General features: G+C 44.7%; 1 protein-coding gene across 1 annotated transcript in view; it reads left to right on the forward strand.

Annotated features, from left to right (window-relative positions):
* The first annotated feature begins 619 nt into the window (after positions 1-619).
* The window catches only part of GNL2 (G protein nucleolar 2), a 77,698-nt gene continuing 56,139 nt past the window's right edge, over positions 620-22,178 (forward strand). The window contains exons 1-4 of the mRNA XM_069756910.1: positions 620-779; positions 5,881-5,965; positions 7,393-7,487; positions 7,590-7,729. Of these exons, the coding sequence (XP_069613011.1) occupies positions 716-779; positions 5,881-5,965; positions 7,393-7,487; positions 7,590-7,729 (384 nt within the window). The 5' untranslated portion in view covers positions 620-715. The remainder of the gene's footprint in view (positions 780-5,880; positions 5,966-7,392; positions 7,488-7,589; positions 7,730-22,178) is intronic.

A 22,178-nucleotide genomic window follows, 5' to 3' on the forward strand; every position in this document is an offset into this window, starting at 1 on the left:
GCTGCGGCGTTAACACCGGAAGGTTACAGATTCGTGGCCGCCAGGTAGCACTTATCTAGGCGCCGGACCGGAGACCCGTGAATGGATCCGCTCATCTCCCAACTGCAGGTGGGTCTATGCCCTCTTGGGCGCCTGCTGAATTTCCCTCACTTCCAGCGCCCCTCTGACATCGCCTTCTGCCAGCGGAGAAAGAAATGGTAAATGAGCGTGGATTGGGGTGTGTGGCCAAAATTTTGAAGCCAGGAAGCCATTTTACAAGAAACCAGTGCAGGAGAGTTATCAAACCCAGTGCAAATAGTATCCAATCAGCTGTCAGTGAAAAGTGAGAGGTCGCACTTGATTGGTTGCTATCTCCAGCTACACTTTTCCATGCCTTTTACTAGAGCTCCCCAGAGATCTAATCACGTGACTGGAGATTACGGTGCATGAAGCCTTAGTGAATTCTATTATTGCCTCCCTTTTAATCTGGAATAAATACACCTGATAGACAAATAAACAAAAGGATATTAATGCTTATTTGAATGTTAAATGTAAGGGCAAAACTGCCCATACCAAAGATGGCGTCCGAAAACTCTCGTCAAACACGTGTGTTCGTAGTAAGCATTACCCGTCATGCTTTGCGGCTCCTCGGTCTCTTTACAGCGGCCTGTTTCCAGCTAAGGCTGCTTCCACCGTCCTCTGTAACGTAGGCTCGGGCCCGGGACAAGCCGCCAGCATGGTGAAGCCACGGTTCAAGGGACGGAACACCATTAACCCGTCCTCCTCCAGCACTAACCCAGGTGTGTACTGTATTGGGGGCTGCTCACGTGGGAGCTAGTGCTTACTCCTGTGTGTGCCCTCCTTCATATAAGTATCCATAGGGCCCTGAGCAGCTGTGAGAAACTGCAGGTCCCAGCATGCCGTGGCACAATGATGGGAGTCTTGTCACAGCTGGGGAGGGGAGAGTGGTCTGCAGATGCGTCATTCACAGCCCTGGAAAGCTGGGTGATGGCAGCAGTGGGGCTGTAATGGCACAGTGATGTCTCATGGGCGCTGTCATAACATGTGGATCAGTCTGCGGCCTTCTAATGATTAGGACACCATGGGGCGTTGTATCAGCCGTGCCATTATGCCTGCCAGTGCCATGGGAGAGGTTCAGGAAGACGACGATCCGCAGATCTCCTGGAAAGCTGGGTGATGGCAGCAGTGGGGCTTTAATGGCACAGTGATGTCTCATGGGTGCTGCCATAACATGTGGGTCAGTCTGCGGCCTTATAATGACTAGGACATGATGGGGCGTCATATGCGCTGTGCCATTATGCCTACCGGTGCCAAAGGAGAGGTTCTGGAAGATGACGATCCGCCGATCTGGAAAGCTGGGTGATGGCAGCATTGGGGATGTAATGGCACAGTGACGTCTCATGGGCGCTGCCATAACATGTGGGTCAGTCTGCGGTCTTCTAATGATTAGGACATGATGGGGCGTCATATCTGCTGTGCCATTATGCCAGCCAGTGCCAAAGGAGAGGTTCTGGAAGACGACGATCCGCAGATCTCCTGGAAAGCCGAGCTCCCGCTTGTTTTCTGTGAATGGTGCGGAGATGTCAGGCTCAGTCCTGACCTTCCTACGTCCTGGAGAGGGGAAGGTCTAGTAGTGACAATCCTTGTATGCAGGGGCATCGTGGCCGCTGGTCTTGTCCCATCACTTACTCTTCCTGGGGAGGTCCTGTGTTTGTCTTTAGTACCCAATGGTTGGTAAAGGGCCGAGGTCGCACATTCGTGTTTCTTGATAGTGATGCACGGACAGGCCGCAGATGTCCTCACCACGGGCAGCATTTATCAGACACTGGTTACCTCATGTCCGCTATGTATGTCTGACTCTGAAACACTGTGGCGTTTCAGAGAAGAACATGGTTGACCGGGCCGTACGGGAGACTAGTCAGACAGTCCTAAATGGCTTCTCTCCACCCGCTGGCCTTGAGTGACGGGTTTCTCCTTGCGTGTGCCTATAGGGAGATACCTGTCAGATATTGGCAGCGGGCTAAGTAGCTGTCTGGCCAACTAGTATCCCGTGCCGCTTCGTCCCTTATGGCTTTTATATTTTTTTTCTCTTGAGATGCCGCAGGTTTTCAGACTGAAATCAGCGGTCAGATTCCCTTTAGCCGGTTGTCAATCAGCATGTCATATATAATCACAGCCCAGAAATAACACTGGCAGGAGTGGTCCATGATCGCTCTGAACCATCGCCTGCAGAACAGACAGTTGGCAACCGCATGCCTGTGTGCTGTTAGCCTCATAGGAAGAAAAAAGCCCTGGAAAAACCTTTTAAAATGAACCCTGTCGGCAGGATTGTGCACAGTAACCTACAGACAGTGTCAGGTCGGTGCCATTATACTGATTAAAATTAAACCTTGGGTGATGAAATCCGTCTTGTGGTTGTTGTTTTCATTTACGGTACTGATAATACAGTGCTGCGGGGCGTCCTGTGGGGGGTCTTTATTTGGTGCTCTGATTAGATATTCATACTGATGGCTTATGACAGGCCACTGATCCCTCAGACATGCCCCCTATTGTAAATACTCTGCTTGTGCAGTTCATATTGTGGTGTTTAAAAATAACTAAATACATAAAAAAAATTTAATCAGAGCACCACAGTAAGACCCCCACCTTCCCCCCCACAGGGTGTCCTGGAGCACGAGCATATCTTTAACTGAAAACTTCAAATGTAGATTAAACAACCACCACAATATGGATTTCATCAACCAAGGTATTTTATTCAGTATAACGGCGCCGACCTGACATTGTCTGTAGGTTCCTATGCACAATCCTGCTGACAGGTTCACTTTAAAACTCTTGCAGAAAATGCTGCAGATTAAAGGCCCATACATATTCGGGTATGCCCATGATCCGGAACTGGCAGCGCTTTGGACCCAGCACATGTTTGTTGCATCCAAAGCGCTGCTGTCTATTGAACACAGGTGATTCCGCATGCCTTCATTGAACTGTGCGGATGTATCGCGTCCAATACATTGTACGGGTGAAATTTCTCTTGCAGAGGCTCGCGTCTCCACAACATAGACATGCTGCGGTCTGGCAAGACGCACCGCATGTCCGTCTCCGCTGGTGAGCTGCGGGCGTCAGTGCATGCATAGTGGGCATGGGATTTCTTGAAATCCCATCCACTATTCCAGTGTTCCCCAACGCCAGTCCTCAAGAGCCACCAACAGGTCAGGTTTTCAGGATTTCCTTAGTATTTCACAGGTGATGGAATTATTGTCTGTGAAGGTGATGCAATTATCACCTGGGTCATGCTAAGGAAGTCTTGAAAACATGACCTGTTGGGGAACACTGCACTATGCTGTAACATCTGGCTGCTGCAAAAGTGCACATCGTCCAACCCACAGCTTTTACTGATAGTGTGCACGTACCCTTAGGCCATGTTCACACTATGCGGTTTTTACTGCGGAACCGCGGCGATTTTGCCGCTGCAGGTCCGCAGCTGTTTTCCATGCAGGGTACAGTACAATGTTACCCTATGGAAAACAGAAACCGCAGTGCACATGATGCGGAAAAACCCGAAAAAACCGCGCTGAATTGCTGCGGAAAAAAAGAAGGATCATGTCACTTCTTTGTGCAGAATCGCAGCGATTCTGCACCCATAGAAGTGCATTGATCCGCTTACTTCCCGCATGGGGCTGTGCCCACCATGTGGGAAGTAATGCGGATAATGTGCGGGTTATACCCGGGGTGGAGGAGAGGAGACTCTCCTCCAGGCCCGGGAACCATATTTGTATTTAAAAAAAAAAAGAATTAAAATAAAAAATCATGATATACTCACCTCTGAAGTCTCAGTGCTGCATGCGGCCGTCCGGTCTCAGGATGCTATGCGAGCAGGACCTGCGGTGACGTCGTGGTCACATGACCGTGACGTCACCGAAGGTCCTGGTCGCACAGCATCTTTGGAACCGGACCGCCGCCTGCAGCGCCGAGGAGATCGGGACGTCAGAGGGTGAGTATATCATCGTGATTTTATTATTTTTAACACTACTATTGATGCTGCATATTGCTGCATATGCAGCATCAATAGTAGGGGTAAATCCCGCAGCGGAACCCGCAGGACAAACCGCGATAAATCTGCAGGGATAACCGCAGCGGGTTTGCCCTGCAGATTTATCAAATCCGCTGCGGGAGAACCCGCAGGATAAAAAGGAACGTGTGAATGTGGCCTTAGATAGCTTTGCGAGTCCTCAGTGGTTGATACCTTTTAATGGCTAACTGAAAAGATGGTAACACATTGCAAGCTTTCCAGACTACTCAGGTCTCTTCATCAGGTATAGAATAACACAGAATCAGAAGTCACATAAATCTTTATATAGCTCCAACATATTCCACAGCACTTTACAATTCAAGAGTTCATATACAAGTCACAAGTAACAACATTAACGATAAAACAATAATTAAATCAAAGTTAATGATGACTCAGGTCGTACGAGCTTATAATCTACAATGAGGTGGGGGTGACACAAAGAACAGGGGCTTATTTGCAATGAAGGTCCCGCCATCTTGAGAAGGTGAGGTATGGATAAAGGATGCATGAGTTGGCACCAGCCAGCATGTGTGGTGCTTTTGGGTGCAGTGGTGTTTGATGGAACGTGCTAGGCTGCTCTAAACAGATGTTTTTACGGAGTGCCTAAAACTGCATAAGTTGTGGTTAGATAAGACAAATGATGTGAAGCAGAACTATTATTATGGGAGAGGGATAAACAGTTGTGGCTGTAAATGTTTGAACAGTTCATAGATAAGGAGTGTGAACATTTTCTTGTCCTCTGATTGGGGTCTGGTCCATGTTGTGATGCCTCCACAAGGTCCGAAGAACACATTCCTTAGTTGATGAAGAAAGACATAAATCCATGTGACACATTCATTACTGCAATGAGTGTGTCAAAGGTCATCATCAGCTTATATTCCCAGACTCTTCCGTCTCTGAGACCTAAAGTTACCTTTTAATACAAGTAATTTCATGTCCATGGTTCTGTGATCAGGGAGACAAAAATGTTTGGCCACAGGTAGATCTTTTTTCTGTGGCGCTGATGATTCTTTTTTGTCCTCAGTTTTTGCCCTGTCTCCCCTGCATACAGACCCCTAGTTGGACATTTGGCAGATATAATGAAGTAAATTAACAAGATACAAAGATATACCGGTATCTTTTATGTATTAGATAGCTGTCAGACAAACAACTATTGTTGTGTTGTGATGTGTTGTGAGTCAGGAGGCCCCCATACCCATCACACTGTCGCCCAACATTGGAGGGCTCAGCTGACTTTAGTCTAATTGGTATGAAGGATTATCCAGTTTATTACAAATACTTAAAACCAGCTGCTATTGTTCTTAAGTATTGCTAGTGTTACTACTTGCCCATTTCTCTCAGTGATCCTGCACTGACCCTCCTGGTCTTTGTCTATGGCTGTAGCAGTCACGTGCTCTTCTATTGGCATAACCACGTTGCAATGGGGATGTCATGTGACTGTTGAGGCCACTGTTTGGCTGCCGCAGTCACTTGCCCGCAGCGTGTAAACGGTGCCGCTGGGCAATAGAATAGGTGAGTAGTGTTGATTTTATTATTTTAGAGCAACCACCTCTATGTTGGCAATCAGTACACGAGTCCTGTGTGGTTATGGATGCACTGCTGAGCCACTTCTGCTTCAGGGATGTGGTGCTGTAATGATTGGGAGTTCAAGGATAAGTATACATGGTTTCTTTATTTTATATGGTACTGTCTGTGTGCTTCTCTTGTCGGATCGTGGACAAGCCTTGAAAGTCTTTGTGACGCTCTCCTAAAACTATTTAACTTTTTTAAAGTGCAAATGCATCTCTCTGATGATATTGATGAATTTTCTTTAGATCGTGTCAAGGGTGCTGGAGGCCAGAATATGAGGGATCGGGCAACTATCAAGCGCCTCAATATGTACCGCCAGAAAGAACGACGGTAAGTCATGATTCAAAAAAAAAAAAATATGTATGTATGTATTTTTTTTTTTTTTTTTTTTGTTTTGTTTTATATATTTCTGGCAAAGATTAAGAGAACACTGCAAAATGTTCAATATGTCTGATTTTTCTCTTTATAGGTATATTTTTGAGTAAAATGTAAATTGTTCTTTTATTTATTCTATAAACTTCTGACAACATGTCTCTGAATTACCAAGCAAAACATTTTATATTTTTTCTTTTTGAAAAGGAGAAATGGTCAAAATTACAAAAAAACCCAGTGCTTGCAGGCCTCAAATAATGCAAAGAAGACAAGTTCATAATCATTCAGAAACAACAATACTAATGTTTTAACTCGGGGAGAGTTCAGAAATCAATATTTTGTGGAATAACCATGATATTTAATCACAGCTTTCATGCGTCTTGGCATGCTTTCCCCCAGTCTTTCTCACTGCTCCTGGCGCAAACATTTAAGCAGTTCTTCTTTCTTTGATGGCTTGTGACTATCCATCATCTTCTTGATTACATTCCAGAGGTTTTCAATGGGGTTCAGGTCTGGAGATTGGGCTGCCCATGACAGGGTGTTGATGTGGTGGTCTCTTAATTTTTGCCAGAGCTGTATATGTTGATGTGGCTAGGTCATTGATGTCTGATTGGCAGGTGTGCAGAATGTCGGACCCCAGCCGGTCAGCTGTTCTGTTAGAATTTCTCGGATATCTGCCTCTCATTGATCTGAATAGCAAGCGGATGTGCGATACTTTCAGAAGATGGAGCAGCTCCGCAGTTGTGCATTTCTGTTTGGCTGCAGCCAACACCAAGAACGCTGATAGGGGGGGTGTAGAGTGTCGGACCCCTGATGGTCAGACATTGATGACCTATCCTAAGGAGTAGTCGACAACCTCTTTAACACATTCTACTCTGTTTTTTCTTGCACTTCTTGGTGGTGCTATGTATGCCAGGTGTTTCTTTTAGCCTAGGACTTAGGCTGGATTCACTGATCCCTGTGTGGCAGTCAAAGTATGGCCTGCATTTTACCTACTGGTCTCCTGACACACAGGTCACATGTGCCTGTGAGGCTGCTGATTTTGAGTCGGGGGGGCCATGGCTGGTCTGTGAACCATGGTCTGTGATATACAAATATGTGAATATCAGGGTCTTGGGTCATTTTGCACTTCAGTCTTGATGCAGTATGCTGGAGTAAGCAAATTCATTAAAGGGGTTGTCTGGTCAGAAACCTTGAAGTCTGCAGTCATTTAATTTCCATAAATCCGGAATATATTTAGGGAAGTGTCGTGTTTGTTTCTGTCACCACCGTATAATCCACATCTACCATCATGTTGCTCTAAAAAACAAAAGTTGTACGATTGGTTTTTTTTTTGTCATGGTTATTGACCATTTGAATAAATGCACATTTTTTTTCCTATTCAGGAGCAAACATGGAAAAGTGATTCGGACCTTGCAGTATCAGTCATCTGTCTCGTCCGGCACAGTGGCTAGAGTAGAGCCCAATATCAAGTGGTTTGGTGAGTGTTCTGCCGTCTGCAGCTTACTTAGAAGCTATGTTAGTCACGTTCTGCTCTAAAAGAGAAGGCATTGAAGCGGTTGTCCATTTCTTATTTAACCAGGCAATACCCGTGTCATTAAGCAGTCCTCCCTCCAGAAGTTTCAAGAAGAAATGGATGCGGTCATGAAAGACCCGTATAAAGTTGTGATGAAGCAGAGCAAACTTCCGATGTCTCTCCTGTATGATCGCAAGACACCTCACGTATGTAACATGGGATAAGCTACTTCATAGAGGATTTGTAATTAAAGGGGTGGCCCAACATACCAAGTAATTTTTATCCTAAATATCTATTTAATGCTATTATCTAAACTAATTTTAATACTTCAATTATACATTTCCTTTCCTTCCCTAACTACACTATATGCTTTATTTATTTTTTTACTACTTCCTTTTTTAATGAGTCTTGATTTGAGAATCTCAGTACTTTCTGGGATACGCAAACAAAGTGTCTTCAGGAGGCACAGGCTGCTGTCACTGTCACAGCCCCTGCCCGCTCCCTGAAATGAAGCACCATCAGTGACGCACCTTTAAGGGGCTGGGCTAGTATCTGCTCGATGTGCACAATGACAGTGTACGCTCTGTTGCCAGCTCAGATCAGTAGTAACGAGCCGGCACCAGAGCGCACTGTTAATGCACAGTGTTGGAATACCCATACTGCAGAGATGTTTCTTGTGTGGCACATTGGTAATGAGACACCTTGTTATAGGCCATCAGGTGAACCAGCTGATATTATTTTTCGCTCAGTGGCAGGATTGCTTTTTTATTACTGATAGATTTCGTCACTCTCCAAAGCTTTCTGCACCTTTTTCTTCATGTGTTCAATGCTTGATCCTCGTATTATTTTCATTATATCCCATAATTTATGGACATCTGTGGTTTGTTTTCTTTGCCTGTGTGGATTGGATGGGTTGTCACATGTTCAATGCTTATTTCACCCACTGTAACATCCGAATATGCTCTGAGATCTGTATAAGAATGCAGTTCTGAAATCCGGGACATTTTCACTTTAACCCCTTAACGACCACCGCTATGCATTAATATGGCTACCGCTAAGGGGCCTTATTCCCTCAGGCGCCCCCTCTGAGTCCAAAAATCTCCCTGGTTTCAGCTACCGGGGGTGAGACCCTGGAGAACATGATCCAGGCCGTATTTTTTGTTCCCCAATCATGTAATCGTCATTTTTCCTATCGCCACGACAGCACCCACAACGAGAGAGGGGATCCGCCCACCTTCCGGACAGGAACCTACAGGTTAAAAAGGGGCGGTCCCCCTCGCCCTCCAGTTTGGGTTCCTGTCCGGACGGCGGGAGCCTACAGGTCTCGTTCACCTACCCGGGTCCGCCAAGCCTCTGTGCGGTGTCCAGGTGAGAACGGCAGAGTCGGGGGCCCGGAAGCAGCGTCGGGGGAAGTCCTGTGTCCAGCTTCCCCCCTCGTCTGGCAAGGAGCGGCTGAACGTCGGAGTGGCGTTCCCAGGGGAAGGCACGCCACCCTGGGTCGTCCACACGCGCGCGACGCTGCGGGAGCAGGTCGGCGCTTATGACCCGGAAGTGATCTAACGACTTCCGGAGGAGGCCGGGAGGAGGAGCGCGGGACCTTTGAAAAGAAGGCAGCGCTTGGTGAGTGGTGTGCGGCAACATGTCTTCCACAGGAGACGCCGAACACCGAAAAGGAGAGCAGCAAAGGAGCAGCAGCAGATCTCAGAGTGGAGATGTGGCACGCGGGCAGCAGGATCCTGGCACGTCACATCGCACCTCACCCCCTCAGAAACCGGTACTCTAATTTCATCAGCAGTGGTGAGTGTTATATCTGAGCCACTGGCTGATACATCTGTCTTCTATACTATGTTTTGTTATAGGGGAAGAAGGTCTCAAAGTCCAAACATAAGCAGTGTGCGTTATGCACGGAGCCACTACCTGACACCTATGTAAAGAAATTATGTCAGACGTGTATATGCCGTACGTTAGAGGAAGAGGCCCCCCTTCGTGTATCAGATTTGAGGGAAGTAATTAGGGAAGAAATAAAATCTTCTCTTAAATCTAAGCGGCATGAGAAGAGTAGTATGGAAATGGTATCCGATTCCAGCCCTTCGTTTCAAGAGGGCGAGTGCTCGGAGAGTTCATCACCATCCTCCTTAGATGAGGAAGGAAGGCCTTGCTTTGCCACAGATAATATGGAGACTTTAATTAAGGCAGTCCGTGCGACTATGGGTGTGGCTGAGAGTAAAGAGCCGAAAACAACCCAGGAGATCATGTTCGCAGGACTGAGCCAGAGAAGTCGCAAAGCTTTCCCGGTAGTAGATACCATTAAAGATCTGGTCAAACGGGAGTGGGACAAGCTGGATAAAGGGTTCTTACCTTCGGCCGCAAAAAGAAGGTACCCCTTTGAGGATGACACCTTATCCCAGTGGATGAAGATCCCAAAAATAGATGCGGCAGTAGCCTCTACCTCGAAAACAGACTCGCTACCGTTAGAGGATGTAGGACTCCTTAAAGATCCTTCAGACAGGAAGGCTGACATGCTCCTTAAGAAGGTATGGGAAGCATCATCTGGAGCCTTTAAGCCCGCAATCGCAGGCACCTGTACGGCAAGATCAGTTATGGTCTGGGTGACTCAGCTGGAGGAACAGCTTAAAGCAAAAGTACCCAGGGATAAATTGTTAAACTCCCTGTCTCAGGTCAGGGAAGGAGCGGCTTATCTAGCGGATGCCTCGATTGATTCCCTGAAATTGGCTGCAAGATCGGCGGGTCTCTCAAATGCAGCCCGACGGGCACTTTGGCTAAAAACCTGGAAGGGGGATGCTCAGGCAAAAGCCAAATTGTGCTCCATTCCATGTAGGGGTGAGTACCTATTCGGCCCGGTGCTGGATGACATCCTTGCAAAGGCAGAAGACAGAAAGAAGGGATTTCCTAAAACGTTTAATCCCACTTTTAGGAATGCCTTCCGGAGACGCATGCCCTTCAGAAGATTCCAGTCAGACCAGCAGGGAAATAATCGCGACTGGGAAACATCGGATCAAAAGAAGAAAGGTGGATACTATAAGAACCCTTCATCTTTCTCAAGACGTAGACGTAATTACAGATAAAACTGATCTACCAGTAGGGGGAAGACTAAAGTTCTTCTCAGAAAAATGGAAAAAGATTACTTCTAGTGCCTGGATAATGGGGGTGGTTGAGTCAGGATTAAAATTTGAATTTTTGAGAACTCCACCAAATCATTTTGTGATAACATCACTGGACACTCCGGCCCAACAACAGGCCTTAGAGTTAGAGATTCAACAATTGCTTACAAAGCGAGTTATTGAAGAAGTTCCAAAACATCAGGAGAAGACGGGTTTTTATTCTCCGCTATTCTTAATCTCTAAACCTGATGGGTCCTTTAGGACTATCATAAATTTACGTAAATTGAATAAATATCTTCAGTACCACGCTTTTAAGATGGAATCCATTAAATCAACAACTAAGCTTTTGTTTCCTAGGTGCTACATGTCGGTCTTGGATCTAAAAGATGCGTACTACCATCTTCCAGTTCACAGAAATCACCAGCAATTCCTCAGGATGGCAGTATGGGTAAACCATCAGATTAAACATTTCCAATATTTGGCAATGCCCTTTGGTCTATCCATGGCACCTAGAATTTTTACTAAAGTTATCTCGGAAGTAATGGCCCATATTAGGGAAAAGGAAACTCTTGTAGTGCCCTATCTAGACGATTTTTTGATAGTTGGAAATTCAATTGCTCAGTGTACGTCTAGGGTAAATGCCATAATATCATCCCTACAGGAACTCGGGTGGATAGTCAACTGGGAAAAGTCAAAACTGGAACCCACAAGACGTCAAATCTTTCTAGGAGTTCTTCTAGACTCAGAAGATCAGTCATCCTTCCTACCAGAAGAGAAGAAGCAGAAGATTATTCAAAGAATCACGGCTGTAAGGAAAACTCCAAACTTAAGTTTAAGAGACGCAATGTCTCTACTAGGATCTTTGACTGCGTGTATATCGGCAGTGAGATGGGCTCAGGCTCATACTCGAATGCTTCAATACGAGGTTCTTCAAGCGGAGAAAGATCTTCACGGTGCTCTGAGCAGAAAATTCGGTCTATCACCCGCCACTCTTCACGATCTGAGATGGTGGCTCAATCTGGCACATTTGTCAAAAGGGGTTCTCTGGACCATCACTCCGAACAACGTAATTACAACAGATGCCAGTCCGTTCGGTTGGGGAGCCCATATGGGAGACATTCTAACCCAAGGGCGAAGGTCGATTCAAGAATCCCAGAATTCCTCAAATCTAAGAGAGCTTGTGGCAGTCAAACAGGCTCTTCTTTGCTTACTACCATCCCTGAGGAATGCACATGTACAGATAAAAACAGACAATATGACTGTGGTAGCCTAATCAATCATCAGGGGGGGACAAGATCACGATCCCTAATGACCACTACAGCACAGATATTGTCTCTGGCCGAGAATCACTTACAATCCCTGTCGGCAGTTCATATAAAAGGGGAACTCAATATAGAGGCGGACTATCTCAGTCGCCATTCCCTTCGTCAGGGAGAGTGGTCCCTAGACCAACAGATATTCCTTCGAATAGTCAATCCGTGGGGTTTGCCGATAATAGATCTATTTGCTACGAGGAAGAACAGGAAGGTCAGGAGGTTCGCATCCTTACACATAGCAGACCAACCATTCATAGTGGATTCCCTTCGTGTCCGTTGGGACTTCCAGCTGGCATATGCCTTTCCTCCTATATGTCTGATTCCGATAGTTCTCAGGAAGATCCGGGATGAAGGAGCCAGAGTGATCCTAATTGCCCCCTTCTGGCCCAGGAGGCCTTGGTTCTCTCTCCTCAGGACAATGTCAGTGACCGATCCCTGGGTGTTGCCAGTGGTTCCGGATCTCCTTTCTCAAGGTCCATTTCGTCATCCAAATTTGGAGACTCTTCACTTAAAGGCTTGGAACTTGAGAGGGAGCTTCTGAAGGAGAGAGGGTTCTCCAATGCTTTAATTACTACCTTATTGAAAAGCAGGAAGGAGGTTACTACAAAGATCTATACAAAAATTTGGAAAAAATTCCTTATGTTTCATCAGCAACCATTAGGAGATAAGGCTCCGATTTCAGCTATTTTAGAATTCCTTCAGAAGGGCTGGGAATTGGGTTTAGCAGTCAACACTCTTGAGAGTTCATGTTTCAGCCTTGGGAGCTCTATATAACAGTGATGTAGCTGGTAATAGATGGGTTGCTAGGTTTATTAAGGCATGTCAGCGTTCTAACCCAATTCATATTGTAAGAATACCCCCTTGGGATCTAAATTTGGTGCTTGAGGCGTTGACTGAACCTCCTTTTGAGCCATTAGACTCTATTTCGATAAAAAATTTAACTTTAAAGACAGCTCTACTTTTAGCATTAACGTCTGCCAGGAGGGTCAGTGATACACATGCGTTATCAGTAGATCCTCCCTATCTAATAATTCTCCAGGATAAGATTGTCCTAAAACCTGATCCTGCATATTTACCAAAAGTAGCAACTAAATTTCATAGAAGTCAGGAGATTAATTTACCATCTTTCTATGAAAATCCAGGTTCAGAAGAGGAGAAAAAATATACCCTAGATGTAAAGAGGGCGATATTAGAATACCTGGATAGGACACAAAGCTGGAGACAGAGTAGGGCTCTGTTTGTTTCTTTCCAGAATCAGAAAAAAGGTTCTGGTGTCACGAAGAACTCTATCGCTAGATGGATTAGAGAAGCGATATGTCTTGCCTATTCTGCCAGGGGAGTAACACCACCAGAAGGCATCAGGGCACACTCCACTCGGGCCATGGCATCATCCTGGGCGGAGAAGGCAGATGTCCCCATTGAAATGATATGTAAGGCGGCAACTTGGTCATCACCTTCCACCTTTTATAAGCACTATCGCCTTGATCTATCCGCTAATTCCAGCTTACAGTTTGGCCGTTCAGTACTTAGTGCTGTGGTCCCTCCCAGTTAAATAGTCTTTGAAAGTCTCTCGTTGTGGGTGCTGTCGTGGCGATAGGAAAACCGGTTTTTACGTACCGGTAATAGGATTTTACAGAGTCCTCGACAGCACCCATACATTCCCCCCCGTATTTAGTTACTTATTCCTGCACTCTGTTGGAAGGTGTGCCTTAGAGATCACTCTATAAGGTGGTGGTATTTAGTAGTGTTTAAGATAATATTGTCATGTACTGATTCATTGGCGGTATCCCTTGTACTCTGGAACACAAACTGGAGGGCGAGGGGGACCGCCCCTTTTTAACCTGTAGGTTCCTGTCCGGAAGGTGGGCGGATCCCCTCTCTCGTTGTGGGTGCTGTCGTGGACTCTGTAAAATCCTATTACCGGTACGTAAAAACCGGTATTCCATGAATTAACAGTGATCACGCAAAAAAAGTGTCTGCTGGCAGCAGCTGAGAATTTTCCTTTTGGTTCCTGACTTGATCAGTAAATCATCCCGTTAGATTACATTTTTTTTTTTTTTTTTTTTTTAATTTTAGAATTTTTATTTAATCCTTTGCTGTTGGAGTTAGTGTTTTTTTCAAAGGTAAAATATAAAAAAATGACTATAACAGCTAGTGTTGCACAAGTACTTGCTATTTTGGATGGCATCAGGTTCTCTGGTACGCACCGAGAATCGTGGGTGTTTGAGTCTTCGCCCCACATGCTTTGTGGCTATTAAACAACCCAAAAACACGCAGGGATTACCTGCCATATACGGAAATCCCTGCATATTTTTTGGCTAACAGCCGCAAAACATGTTGGCCAGGGACTCAAACATGTCACTCGAGCACTTGCGATACTCGGTGCATACCTGAGCCCCGATGCCAAATGGGTTAGCAAGCACTTGGGCTCAATGCTAATGACGATGTTTGCAGTATGACGACCTAATGTTATCAAACTCTGTGTTGTACCTGTGGGTTCAAAATGCTCACTATACCCCTGGATAAAATCCTTAAGGGGGTGTAGTTTCCAAAATGGGGTCATTTTGTGTGCGGTTTCTGCTGTTTTGGCACCTTAGGTGCCCTGCAAATAACGTGGTGACCCCAAATTATGTCAACCAAATTTGGGGTCCAAAATTCAAACGTGCTCTTTCCGTTCCGAGCCCTGCAATTTGCTCAAACAGAACTTTTTGACTACTCGGGTATCCCTGCGCTCAAAGTAATGTGGGTAACAAACTGTCGGGTACCTGTAGGGTGTACTTTTGGTGTTGCCTCTTGCAAAAGTGAAAAAATCAGGGCTAAAACAAATTTTACAGGTTAAACTTTTAATAATTTTTTTTCTTCATTTTACTTTGCATTAATGCCTGTATAGTGTATGAAGGGATAAAAAAACATCCTGACAACAGTTTGAAGTATTTCAGTGTGCCTTTATTAAAATGGAATCCCTTTTAGGTTTCCAATCTATAGGCCCCTCAAAGTCCATAAAAACCTGAATAGGTCCCTAATGAAACAGGTTTTGAAAATTTGTTGAAAAAATGAGAAATTGCTGCTGAGTTTTTATCCCCTGTAACAGATTAAGGGTATGTTCACACGTTCCTGATTTCCATCCTTTTTTTTTCAGGACTGTTTTTTAAAAAACTGCAGCTCTTGGCAGAAAATGCAGGTCCTTTTTTTTGGTCCTTTTTTTGATCCTTTTTTTGATCCTTTTTTTTTATCCTTTTTTTGATCCTTTTTTTATGCAGTTTTCTATGCAGTTAAAATGGCTGAAAATACCCTACCCCTAACCCTACCCCTAACCCTAACCCTACCCCTAACCCTATTCTAACCTTAGTGGAAAAAAAAAAAAATTCTTAATTTTTTTTTATTGTCCCTACCTATGGGGGTGACAAAGGGGGGGGGGGGGTGTCATTTACTATTTTTTTTTTTTATTTTGATCACTGAGATAGGTTGTATCTCAGTGATCAAAATGCACTTTGGAACGAATCTGCCGGCCGGCAGATTCGGCGGGCGCACTACGCATGCGCCCGCCATTTTGCAAGATGGCTGCGCCCAGGGAGAAGACGGACACCGGGACGCCGGGTAAGTATAAGGGGGGGAGATTAGGGCACGGGGCGGTGGGATTGGAGCACGGGGGGGCGGGATCGGAGCACGGGGGGGCAGCCACACTCCGCCCACGCACTTCCGCCCGCTTCCCCGCACTTCCTGCTGCAGCGGTTCGGCACCACAAACCGCAGTAAAACCCGCAGATATTTTTTTCATCTGCGGGTTTTACTGCGGGTTTGACCTCACAATGGAGGTCAATGGGTGCAGAACCGCTGCGGCTCCGAAAAAAGAAGTGACATGGTACTTCTTTTTTACCGCGGCTATTCAGCGCGGCTTTTTTCCCGATTCCCGCATCATGTGCACAGTGGTTCCTGTTTTCCATAGGGTACAGTACACTGTACCCTGCATGGAAAACAGCTGCGGAACCGCAGCGGCAAAAACGCTGCGGTTCCGCAGAAAAAAACGCACTGTGTGAACATGGCCTAACACAATAAAATAAAATGACTCTTGAAAAATGCTGCAGATTTAAAGTAGACATATAGGACATGTTGTTTATTAATTGTACAGCATGGCTAACTGCTCTAAGGATATAAAGATTGAAGGTAGAAAAATTTCAATTTTTTTTTTTATTTGCTAAAATTTGACCACTGTCGTACAGTACAATATGTTAAGAAAAACCAGTCTCCGAATCACTGAGATACATTGAAGCGTTCCAGAGTCATAAGGTGATACTGGTCAGATTTCTAAAATTTGGCCTGGTCATGAAGGTCATAATGTAGCTTGGTTACTAAGGGGTTAACCCACTGTGACAACTTATCACTAATCTACAAGATTACAAATAAGCGTCTAATCGCCAGACCCCCCACTGATCCTGAGAAATGGAGTCTCCGTATGAATGGAGCCAGTATGGTACTGACTGAGAGAGCGGAGGGTGGCACTGGACAATCTGCATCTGTCCCATAGACTAGGAATGGAGCAATAACATGGAGGATTCCATAGCCCAGTTTATGATTGTGTGGCACCCCTAGGGGTATTTGCCACAAAAACAGTTACTGACACTAAATACAAATACTAAAATAGCAAGACTGCACTACCACCTCCGGCCAGAAGGGGGAGCTCCAGAGACTCCCCTTGATCCATTCTGGTCTGAGAGAAGAACTAGCAGTTGGGCTAAGGAGCTGAAAGTGAGAGGCCATACAGCTGAATTTCTAACAGCCCTATGACAGTTTCCAGGCCCAAATCACCGGCCTGAGGAGAAAAGGGACAGAGAAAAAGGACATTGTGAGAACCGGGTAGCATTAATCACTACCCAGAACAGGCGCAAAGACGGATACCGGATCCGTGGCTGTATTCATTATATATAATACAGCAACCGGAAAAACGTGAGGTGATATCAGCTTCACTAGGGCCGGACGCAGCAACAGACACAGAGTTCAGCGGTACTCCTGGAGGGGGTAAGCCGATAAAAGGACTCGGGTTGCCCGTCGAACCAGGACCCGGAGGGGACAGATTGGGCCGGCAGCCAGTTCACATACAGCAGCAGGGCCACACAGAAACTGCGTACAATAAGAGGCGAAGACCCCGGCAGGGTCAAAGTAACTCAGAGTTCCCATACAGACTCCGGTGACAGGACTGGTTGTAAATCCCTTTATGTTGAAGTAAACTGGTTAAACGTTTCAGTGCCTCAGACTTTCATTTGGACAATAGCTATCTATCCAGGATCAGGATCATCACCGCTGGGAGAACCTGCTGCTGATCAAGTAAGTGCCTGTTCCCTCATGATACCCCTTACACTGTGCATTGCCTGAGGCCACAGCACCGGGTCAAGCCACCCGTGACATCTCCCTCAAGAGACAGACCCCATTGGTCCGGTGCTGGGTACCCCGGTCTCCTGGGCGTCACAATTGTAAGGGTCCCAGTGATGAGCCGTCACTATTGATAGGTAATAAGTTACGGTGTATCAGGCCTTTGAGGGTATTTTCTTTAGTTTCACTATATGTGAAACGTAGCTCTGCATAATAAATATATTCAGCAAAAATATAATTGATGAAGAATTGAGTGGCTTTGATCTATTGAAGAAACTTGATCAAATCATATTTATTTGGGGATGTTTTAGTTTTGTCATCCACTTCAGAGGAAAAAAAAAATGTTTTTGCCATTACTCAGTTCTTCTAAAATTAGTAATAACGGCGCCGACCTGACACTGTCTGTAGTTTACTGCGCACAATCCTGCTGGCAGGTTCCCTTAACGCAATAACTGTCATTTTGATGTGGTCTACAGCATAACTGCTTCAGAAGGTATTTTGTCGGTGTATATATAGGCATAATAATAATACTATTTTTCCCAGTAAACCCTCTTATAAGTGGCCACAAAATGTATGATCTCGAGACTGTTCCTCTTTTTCTAATAGAAATTGTGATCCAAGCCGTTTCTAATAAGAATGAGTTGTCGTAGCGGAAATCACGCAGATTAAAGTCTAATAAAAAGCTATTTATTTCATCTTGTGAAATGCTTTATTAGTTGGGCCTCCAGAAGACCCCACAACACATGTTCTCTCCAGCTTTATTGGACAATCGTAGAATATTGTATGGTCTAATAATGACACATCCATGCTTGTAGTTTGCCATCTTTCATCATGTTTCAAGCATTCATCACTCCTGTTCAGAACACACAGTCCCATCCTGCATGCACGTGTTTGTTTCTTTCCATGTGTGTTTTATTAAATACAAATTGGGGCATCTTATCAGAATCTTGAGAAAGGGCTGGCAGGTATCGTGCTGGAGGTGAATCTGCACTGACAGCCTGTGGAACTGCTATTTTCCACTACAGAATATGGCTGATTATTAGGCTATTGTCCCAAGTTGACATTTATTTTGATGGGAAACGCCTGGCACTTGGGATCTTACCACGCTGGCAAAGAAAGTGTGTGAAATTAGCCTTGGTCTGCGCATATGCCTTTGTTTCATCGTATTCCTTGGAACGGGTCTTCAAAGAATTTAGGACAAAGCCTTATGGCCGTGAATTCCAAATGTCTGCTGCTTCCAAAATACATGGCAAACAGCCTTGGTGCCTCTAATAGGCTCCATGTAACCATTTACTCCCAATGTTTTTTTTTACGCTTGTGTAACATTTTCACTTTTACTATTGAGAGTTGTCTCATTGCAACAGTTTTTTTCACATTTGTTTTTGTTTAATTTTAAATATCGGTCCAATTCTAGATCAAGATCTTATTAAAGAGGAGCAGAATAATAGACGGGAGTATAGGATAGGAAAAATATTTAGGGAGAGATGGGAAGGGAATGAGGGGGATGGATTATCTCCAACAATTTTAATGTTAACTTTTTTATATTTATTTTCTATAATTTTTATTATACAATGTACCTGTAAACAGTTTAAGCAACAATAAAATGTTAATAAAAATTAGATTTTCTTTCATACAACAATTTACATCCAAATCACTTTTTGACAGGTAATTGACTTACATGGGGTCTTTCTTCTGTGACCTCACCCTCCCTCTGAGCCAGCTCTCGTTGTTGCAGACCTTCTAAGGCTACGTTCACATTTGCGTTGTTGGGCGCAGCGTCGGCGACGCAACCAACAACGCATGTACACAGCGCAGCGTTTTGCAACGCATGCGTTGGCATAAGATCGTACAGAGCAGGAATTTCGGCGCAGGGAAAACGCTACAAGTAGCGACCTCTGCACCCTGTCTGTGCGTCAATATGACGCATGCGTCATAAAACGCAATACAACGCATGCCGGCGCATGTCCATGCGCTCCCCATGTTAAAGATGGGGGACGCATGCGTCGGTATGCGTCGCCGATGCTGCGCCCAACAACGCAAATGTGAACGTAGCCTTAGGGTACTTTCACACTAGCGTTTTTTGTAAATCCGTCACAATGCGTCATTTTGCAGAAAAAACGCATCCTGCAAAAGTGCTTGCAGGATGCGTTTTTTCCCCATAGACTTCTATTGGCGACGCATTTGCGACGGATTTGCACACTTCGCATCCGTCTTGCGACGGATGCGTCGTGCTTTGGCGGACCGTCGGGGGGGAAAAAAAACCCTACATGTAACGTTTTTTTCTCCCGACGGACCGCTTTTTCCGACCGCGCATGCGCGGCCGGAACTCCGCCCCACCTCCCCGCACCTTACAATGGGGCAGCGGATGCGCCGGAAATATGCATCCGCTGCACCCATTGTGCAAAGCGTTAAACGCTAGCGTCGGAATCTCTCCCCGACGCATTGCGACGGGGAGATTCCGACGCTAGTGTGAAAGAAGCCTTACCCTTTCATGTGTTACACTGTCAGCCGTTTATTTGAATGGCCAGTCTGCATTACTAGGGCTGCTTCCCATGTCAGTATTATTTGATCATGAAGGTTTTTCTAGCTGGACCAGTCTGGCGGCCTTCTGTGTGAAAATCTTTAGATGAACATTGAATAAACAAAGTGGTGACCACTGGATCTAATAAATCTTCTGTTTATCTTCTATAGCAACTATTGATTGACGCAAAATGCGTTAACTGAAAATGTCAGTGAGTTTTTTCTGATTGGAGAGTCTATAACTCCTACATTTCTTCTTCTGAACTCTTCATCTAGTGTTATGATCACAAAGTTCACAATTTTCATGTGCTGTTAATTCACCAAAGAGGAGTTCAGAAGAGTTGTAAACGTCCATCAGATTTAGGCAGATTCTTGAGTCAAGGGAACTGCAGGCAGCATGTTACAGAGCAAGAGGAGCTGATCAGATTGATGTACATTTTTGTGGACAAAGTTTTAATGGTGATGAGCGAATACATTCGGCACTATTTGCTACTCGCACGAATAGTACGGTATTCGGGCAATTCGTTACTCGGCGAGTAATTAGGTATTCGCCTCGGTATATTCGGGTGACCAGCGTGTTTGACACTTTTTTTTGCAGCCAATGAACATGCTGGGCTGGCTTGCCAATCACAATAATACCGGTGCCATGTTTGGTGTGACATTACTATGATTGGCTGGCCTTCCAGCGTCATAGGGACTATTTAACCCCTTTACCCCCAAGGGTGGTTTGCATGTTTCTGACCACTGTCCCTTTATGAGGTTATAACGCTGGAACTATTCATCGGATCCCGGTGATTCTGACGTTTTCTCGTGACATATTGTACTTCATGATCGTGGTAAAATTTCTTTGGTATTACCTGCGTAAAAAAACTGCACACTTCAAGGTGCTCAAAACCACATTCAAGAAGTTTATTAATCCTTCAGGTGTTTCACAGGATTTTTTGGAATGTTTAACAAAAAATTAACATTTTATCTTCACAAAAAAATTTAATTCCGCTCCAATTTGTTTTATTTTACCAAGGGTAAGAGGAGAAATTGGACCCCAAAGGTTGTTGTACAATTTGTCCCGAGTACGCCGATACCCCATATGTGGGGGCAAACCACTGTTTGGGCGCATGGGAGAGCTCGGAAGGAAAGGAGCGCCATTTGACTTTTCAATGTAGAATTGGCTGGAATTGAGATCGGACGCCATGTCGCGTTTGGAGAGCCCCTGATGTGCCTAAACAGTGGAAACACCCCAATTCTAACTGAAACCCTGATCCGAACACTCCCCAAACCCTAATCCCAACCATAACCCTAACCACACCTCTAACCCTGACACACTCCTAACCCTAATCCCAAATGTAATCCTAACCCTAACTTTAGCCCCAACCCCAACCCTAATAGGAAAATGGAAATAAATGCATTTTTTTATTTTATTTTCCCCAAGGGGGTGATGAAAGGGGGTTTGATTTACGATTTGTAGAGGGTTTTCTAGTGGATTTGTATGATTGGCAGCTGTCACACACAAAAAGACGCTTTTTATTGCAAAAAATATTTTTTGCGTTACCACATTTTGAGAGCTATAATTTTTCCATATTTTGGTCCACATAGTCATGTGAGGTCTTGTTTTTTGCGGGACAAGTTGACGTTTTTATTGGTAACATTTTCGAGCACGTGACTTTTTTTGATCACTTTTTATTCCAATTTTTGTGAGTCAGAATGACGAAAAACCAGCAATTCATGAATTTCTTTGGGGGGGGGGGGTGGCCTTTATACTGTTCCTTGTTTGGTAAAATTGTTAAAGCATTTTTATTCTTCGGGTCAGTATGATTACAGGGATGCCTCATTTATATCTTTTTTTTTTTTTTTTTTTAATGTTTCGGCGCTTTTATACAATAAAAACTATTTTATATTAAAAATTATTATTTTTGCATCGCTTTATTCTGAGGACTATAACTTTTTTTTTTTTTTTCGCTGATGATGCTGTATGGCGGCTCCTTTTTTGCAGGACAATATGACGTTTTCAGCGGTACCATGGTTATTTATATCTGTCTTTTTGATCACGTGTTATTCCACATTTTGTTCGGCGGTATGATAAAGCGTTGTTTTGCTTCGGGTTTTTTTTTTTATGGTGTTCACTGAAGGGGTTAACTAGTGGGACAGTTTTATAGGTCGGGTCGTTACGGACGCGGCGATACTAAATATGTGTACGTTTAATGTTTAATTTTTTTATTTAGATAAAGAAATGTATTTATTGGAACAATATTTATTTTCTTTATATAGGTTTTTTTTTTTATTTTTTACTTGTTTACTTTGCCCCAGGGGGACACGACTATATAGTGTCCGATC

Source organism: Ranitomeya imitator, chromosome 3 (assembly GCF_032444005.1).
Source record: "Ranitomeya imitator isolate aRanImi1 chromosome 3, aRanImi1.pri, whole genome shotgun sequence".
NCBI lineage: Eukaryota > Metazoa > Chordata > Amphibia > Anura > Dendrobatidae > Ranitomeya > Ranitomeya imitator.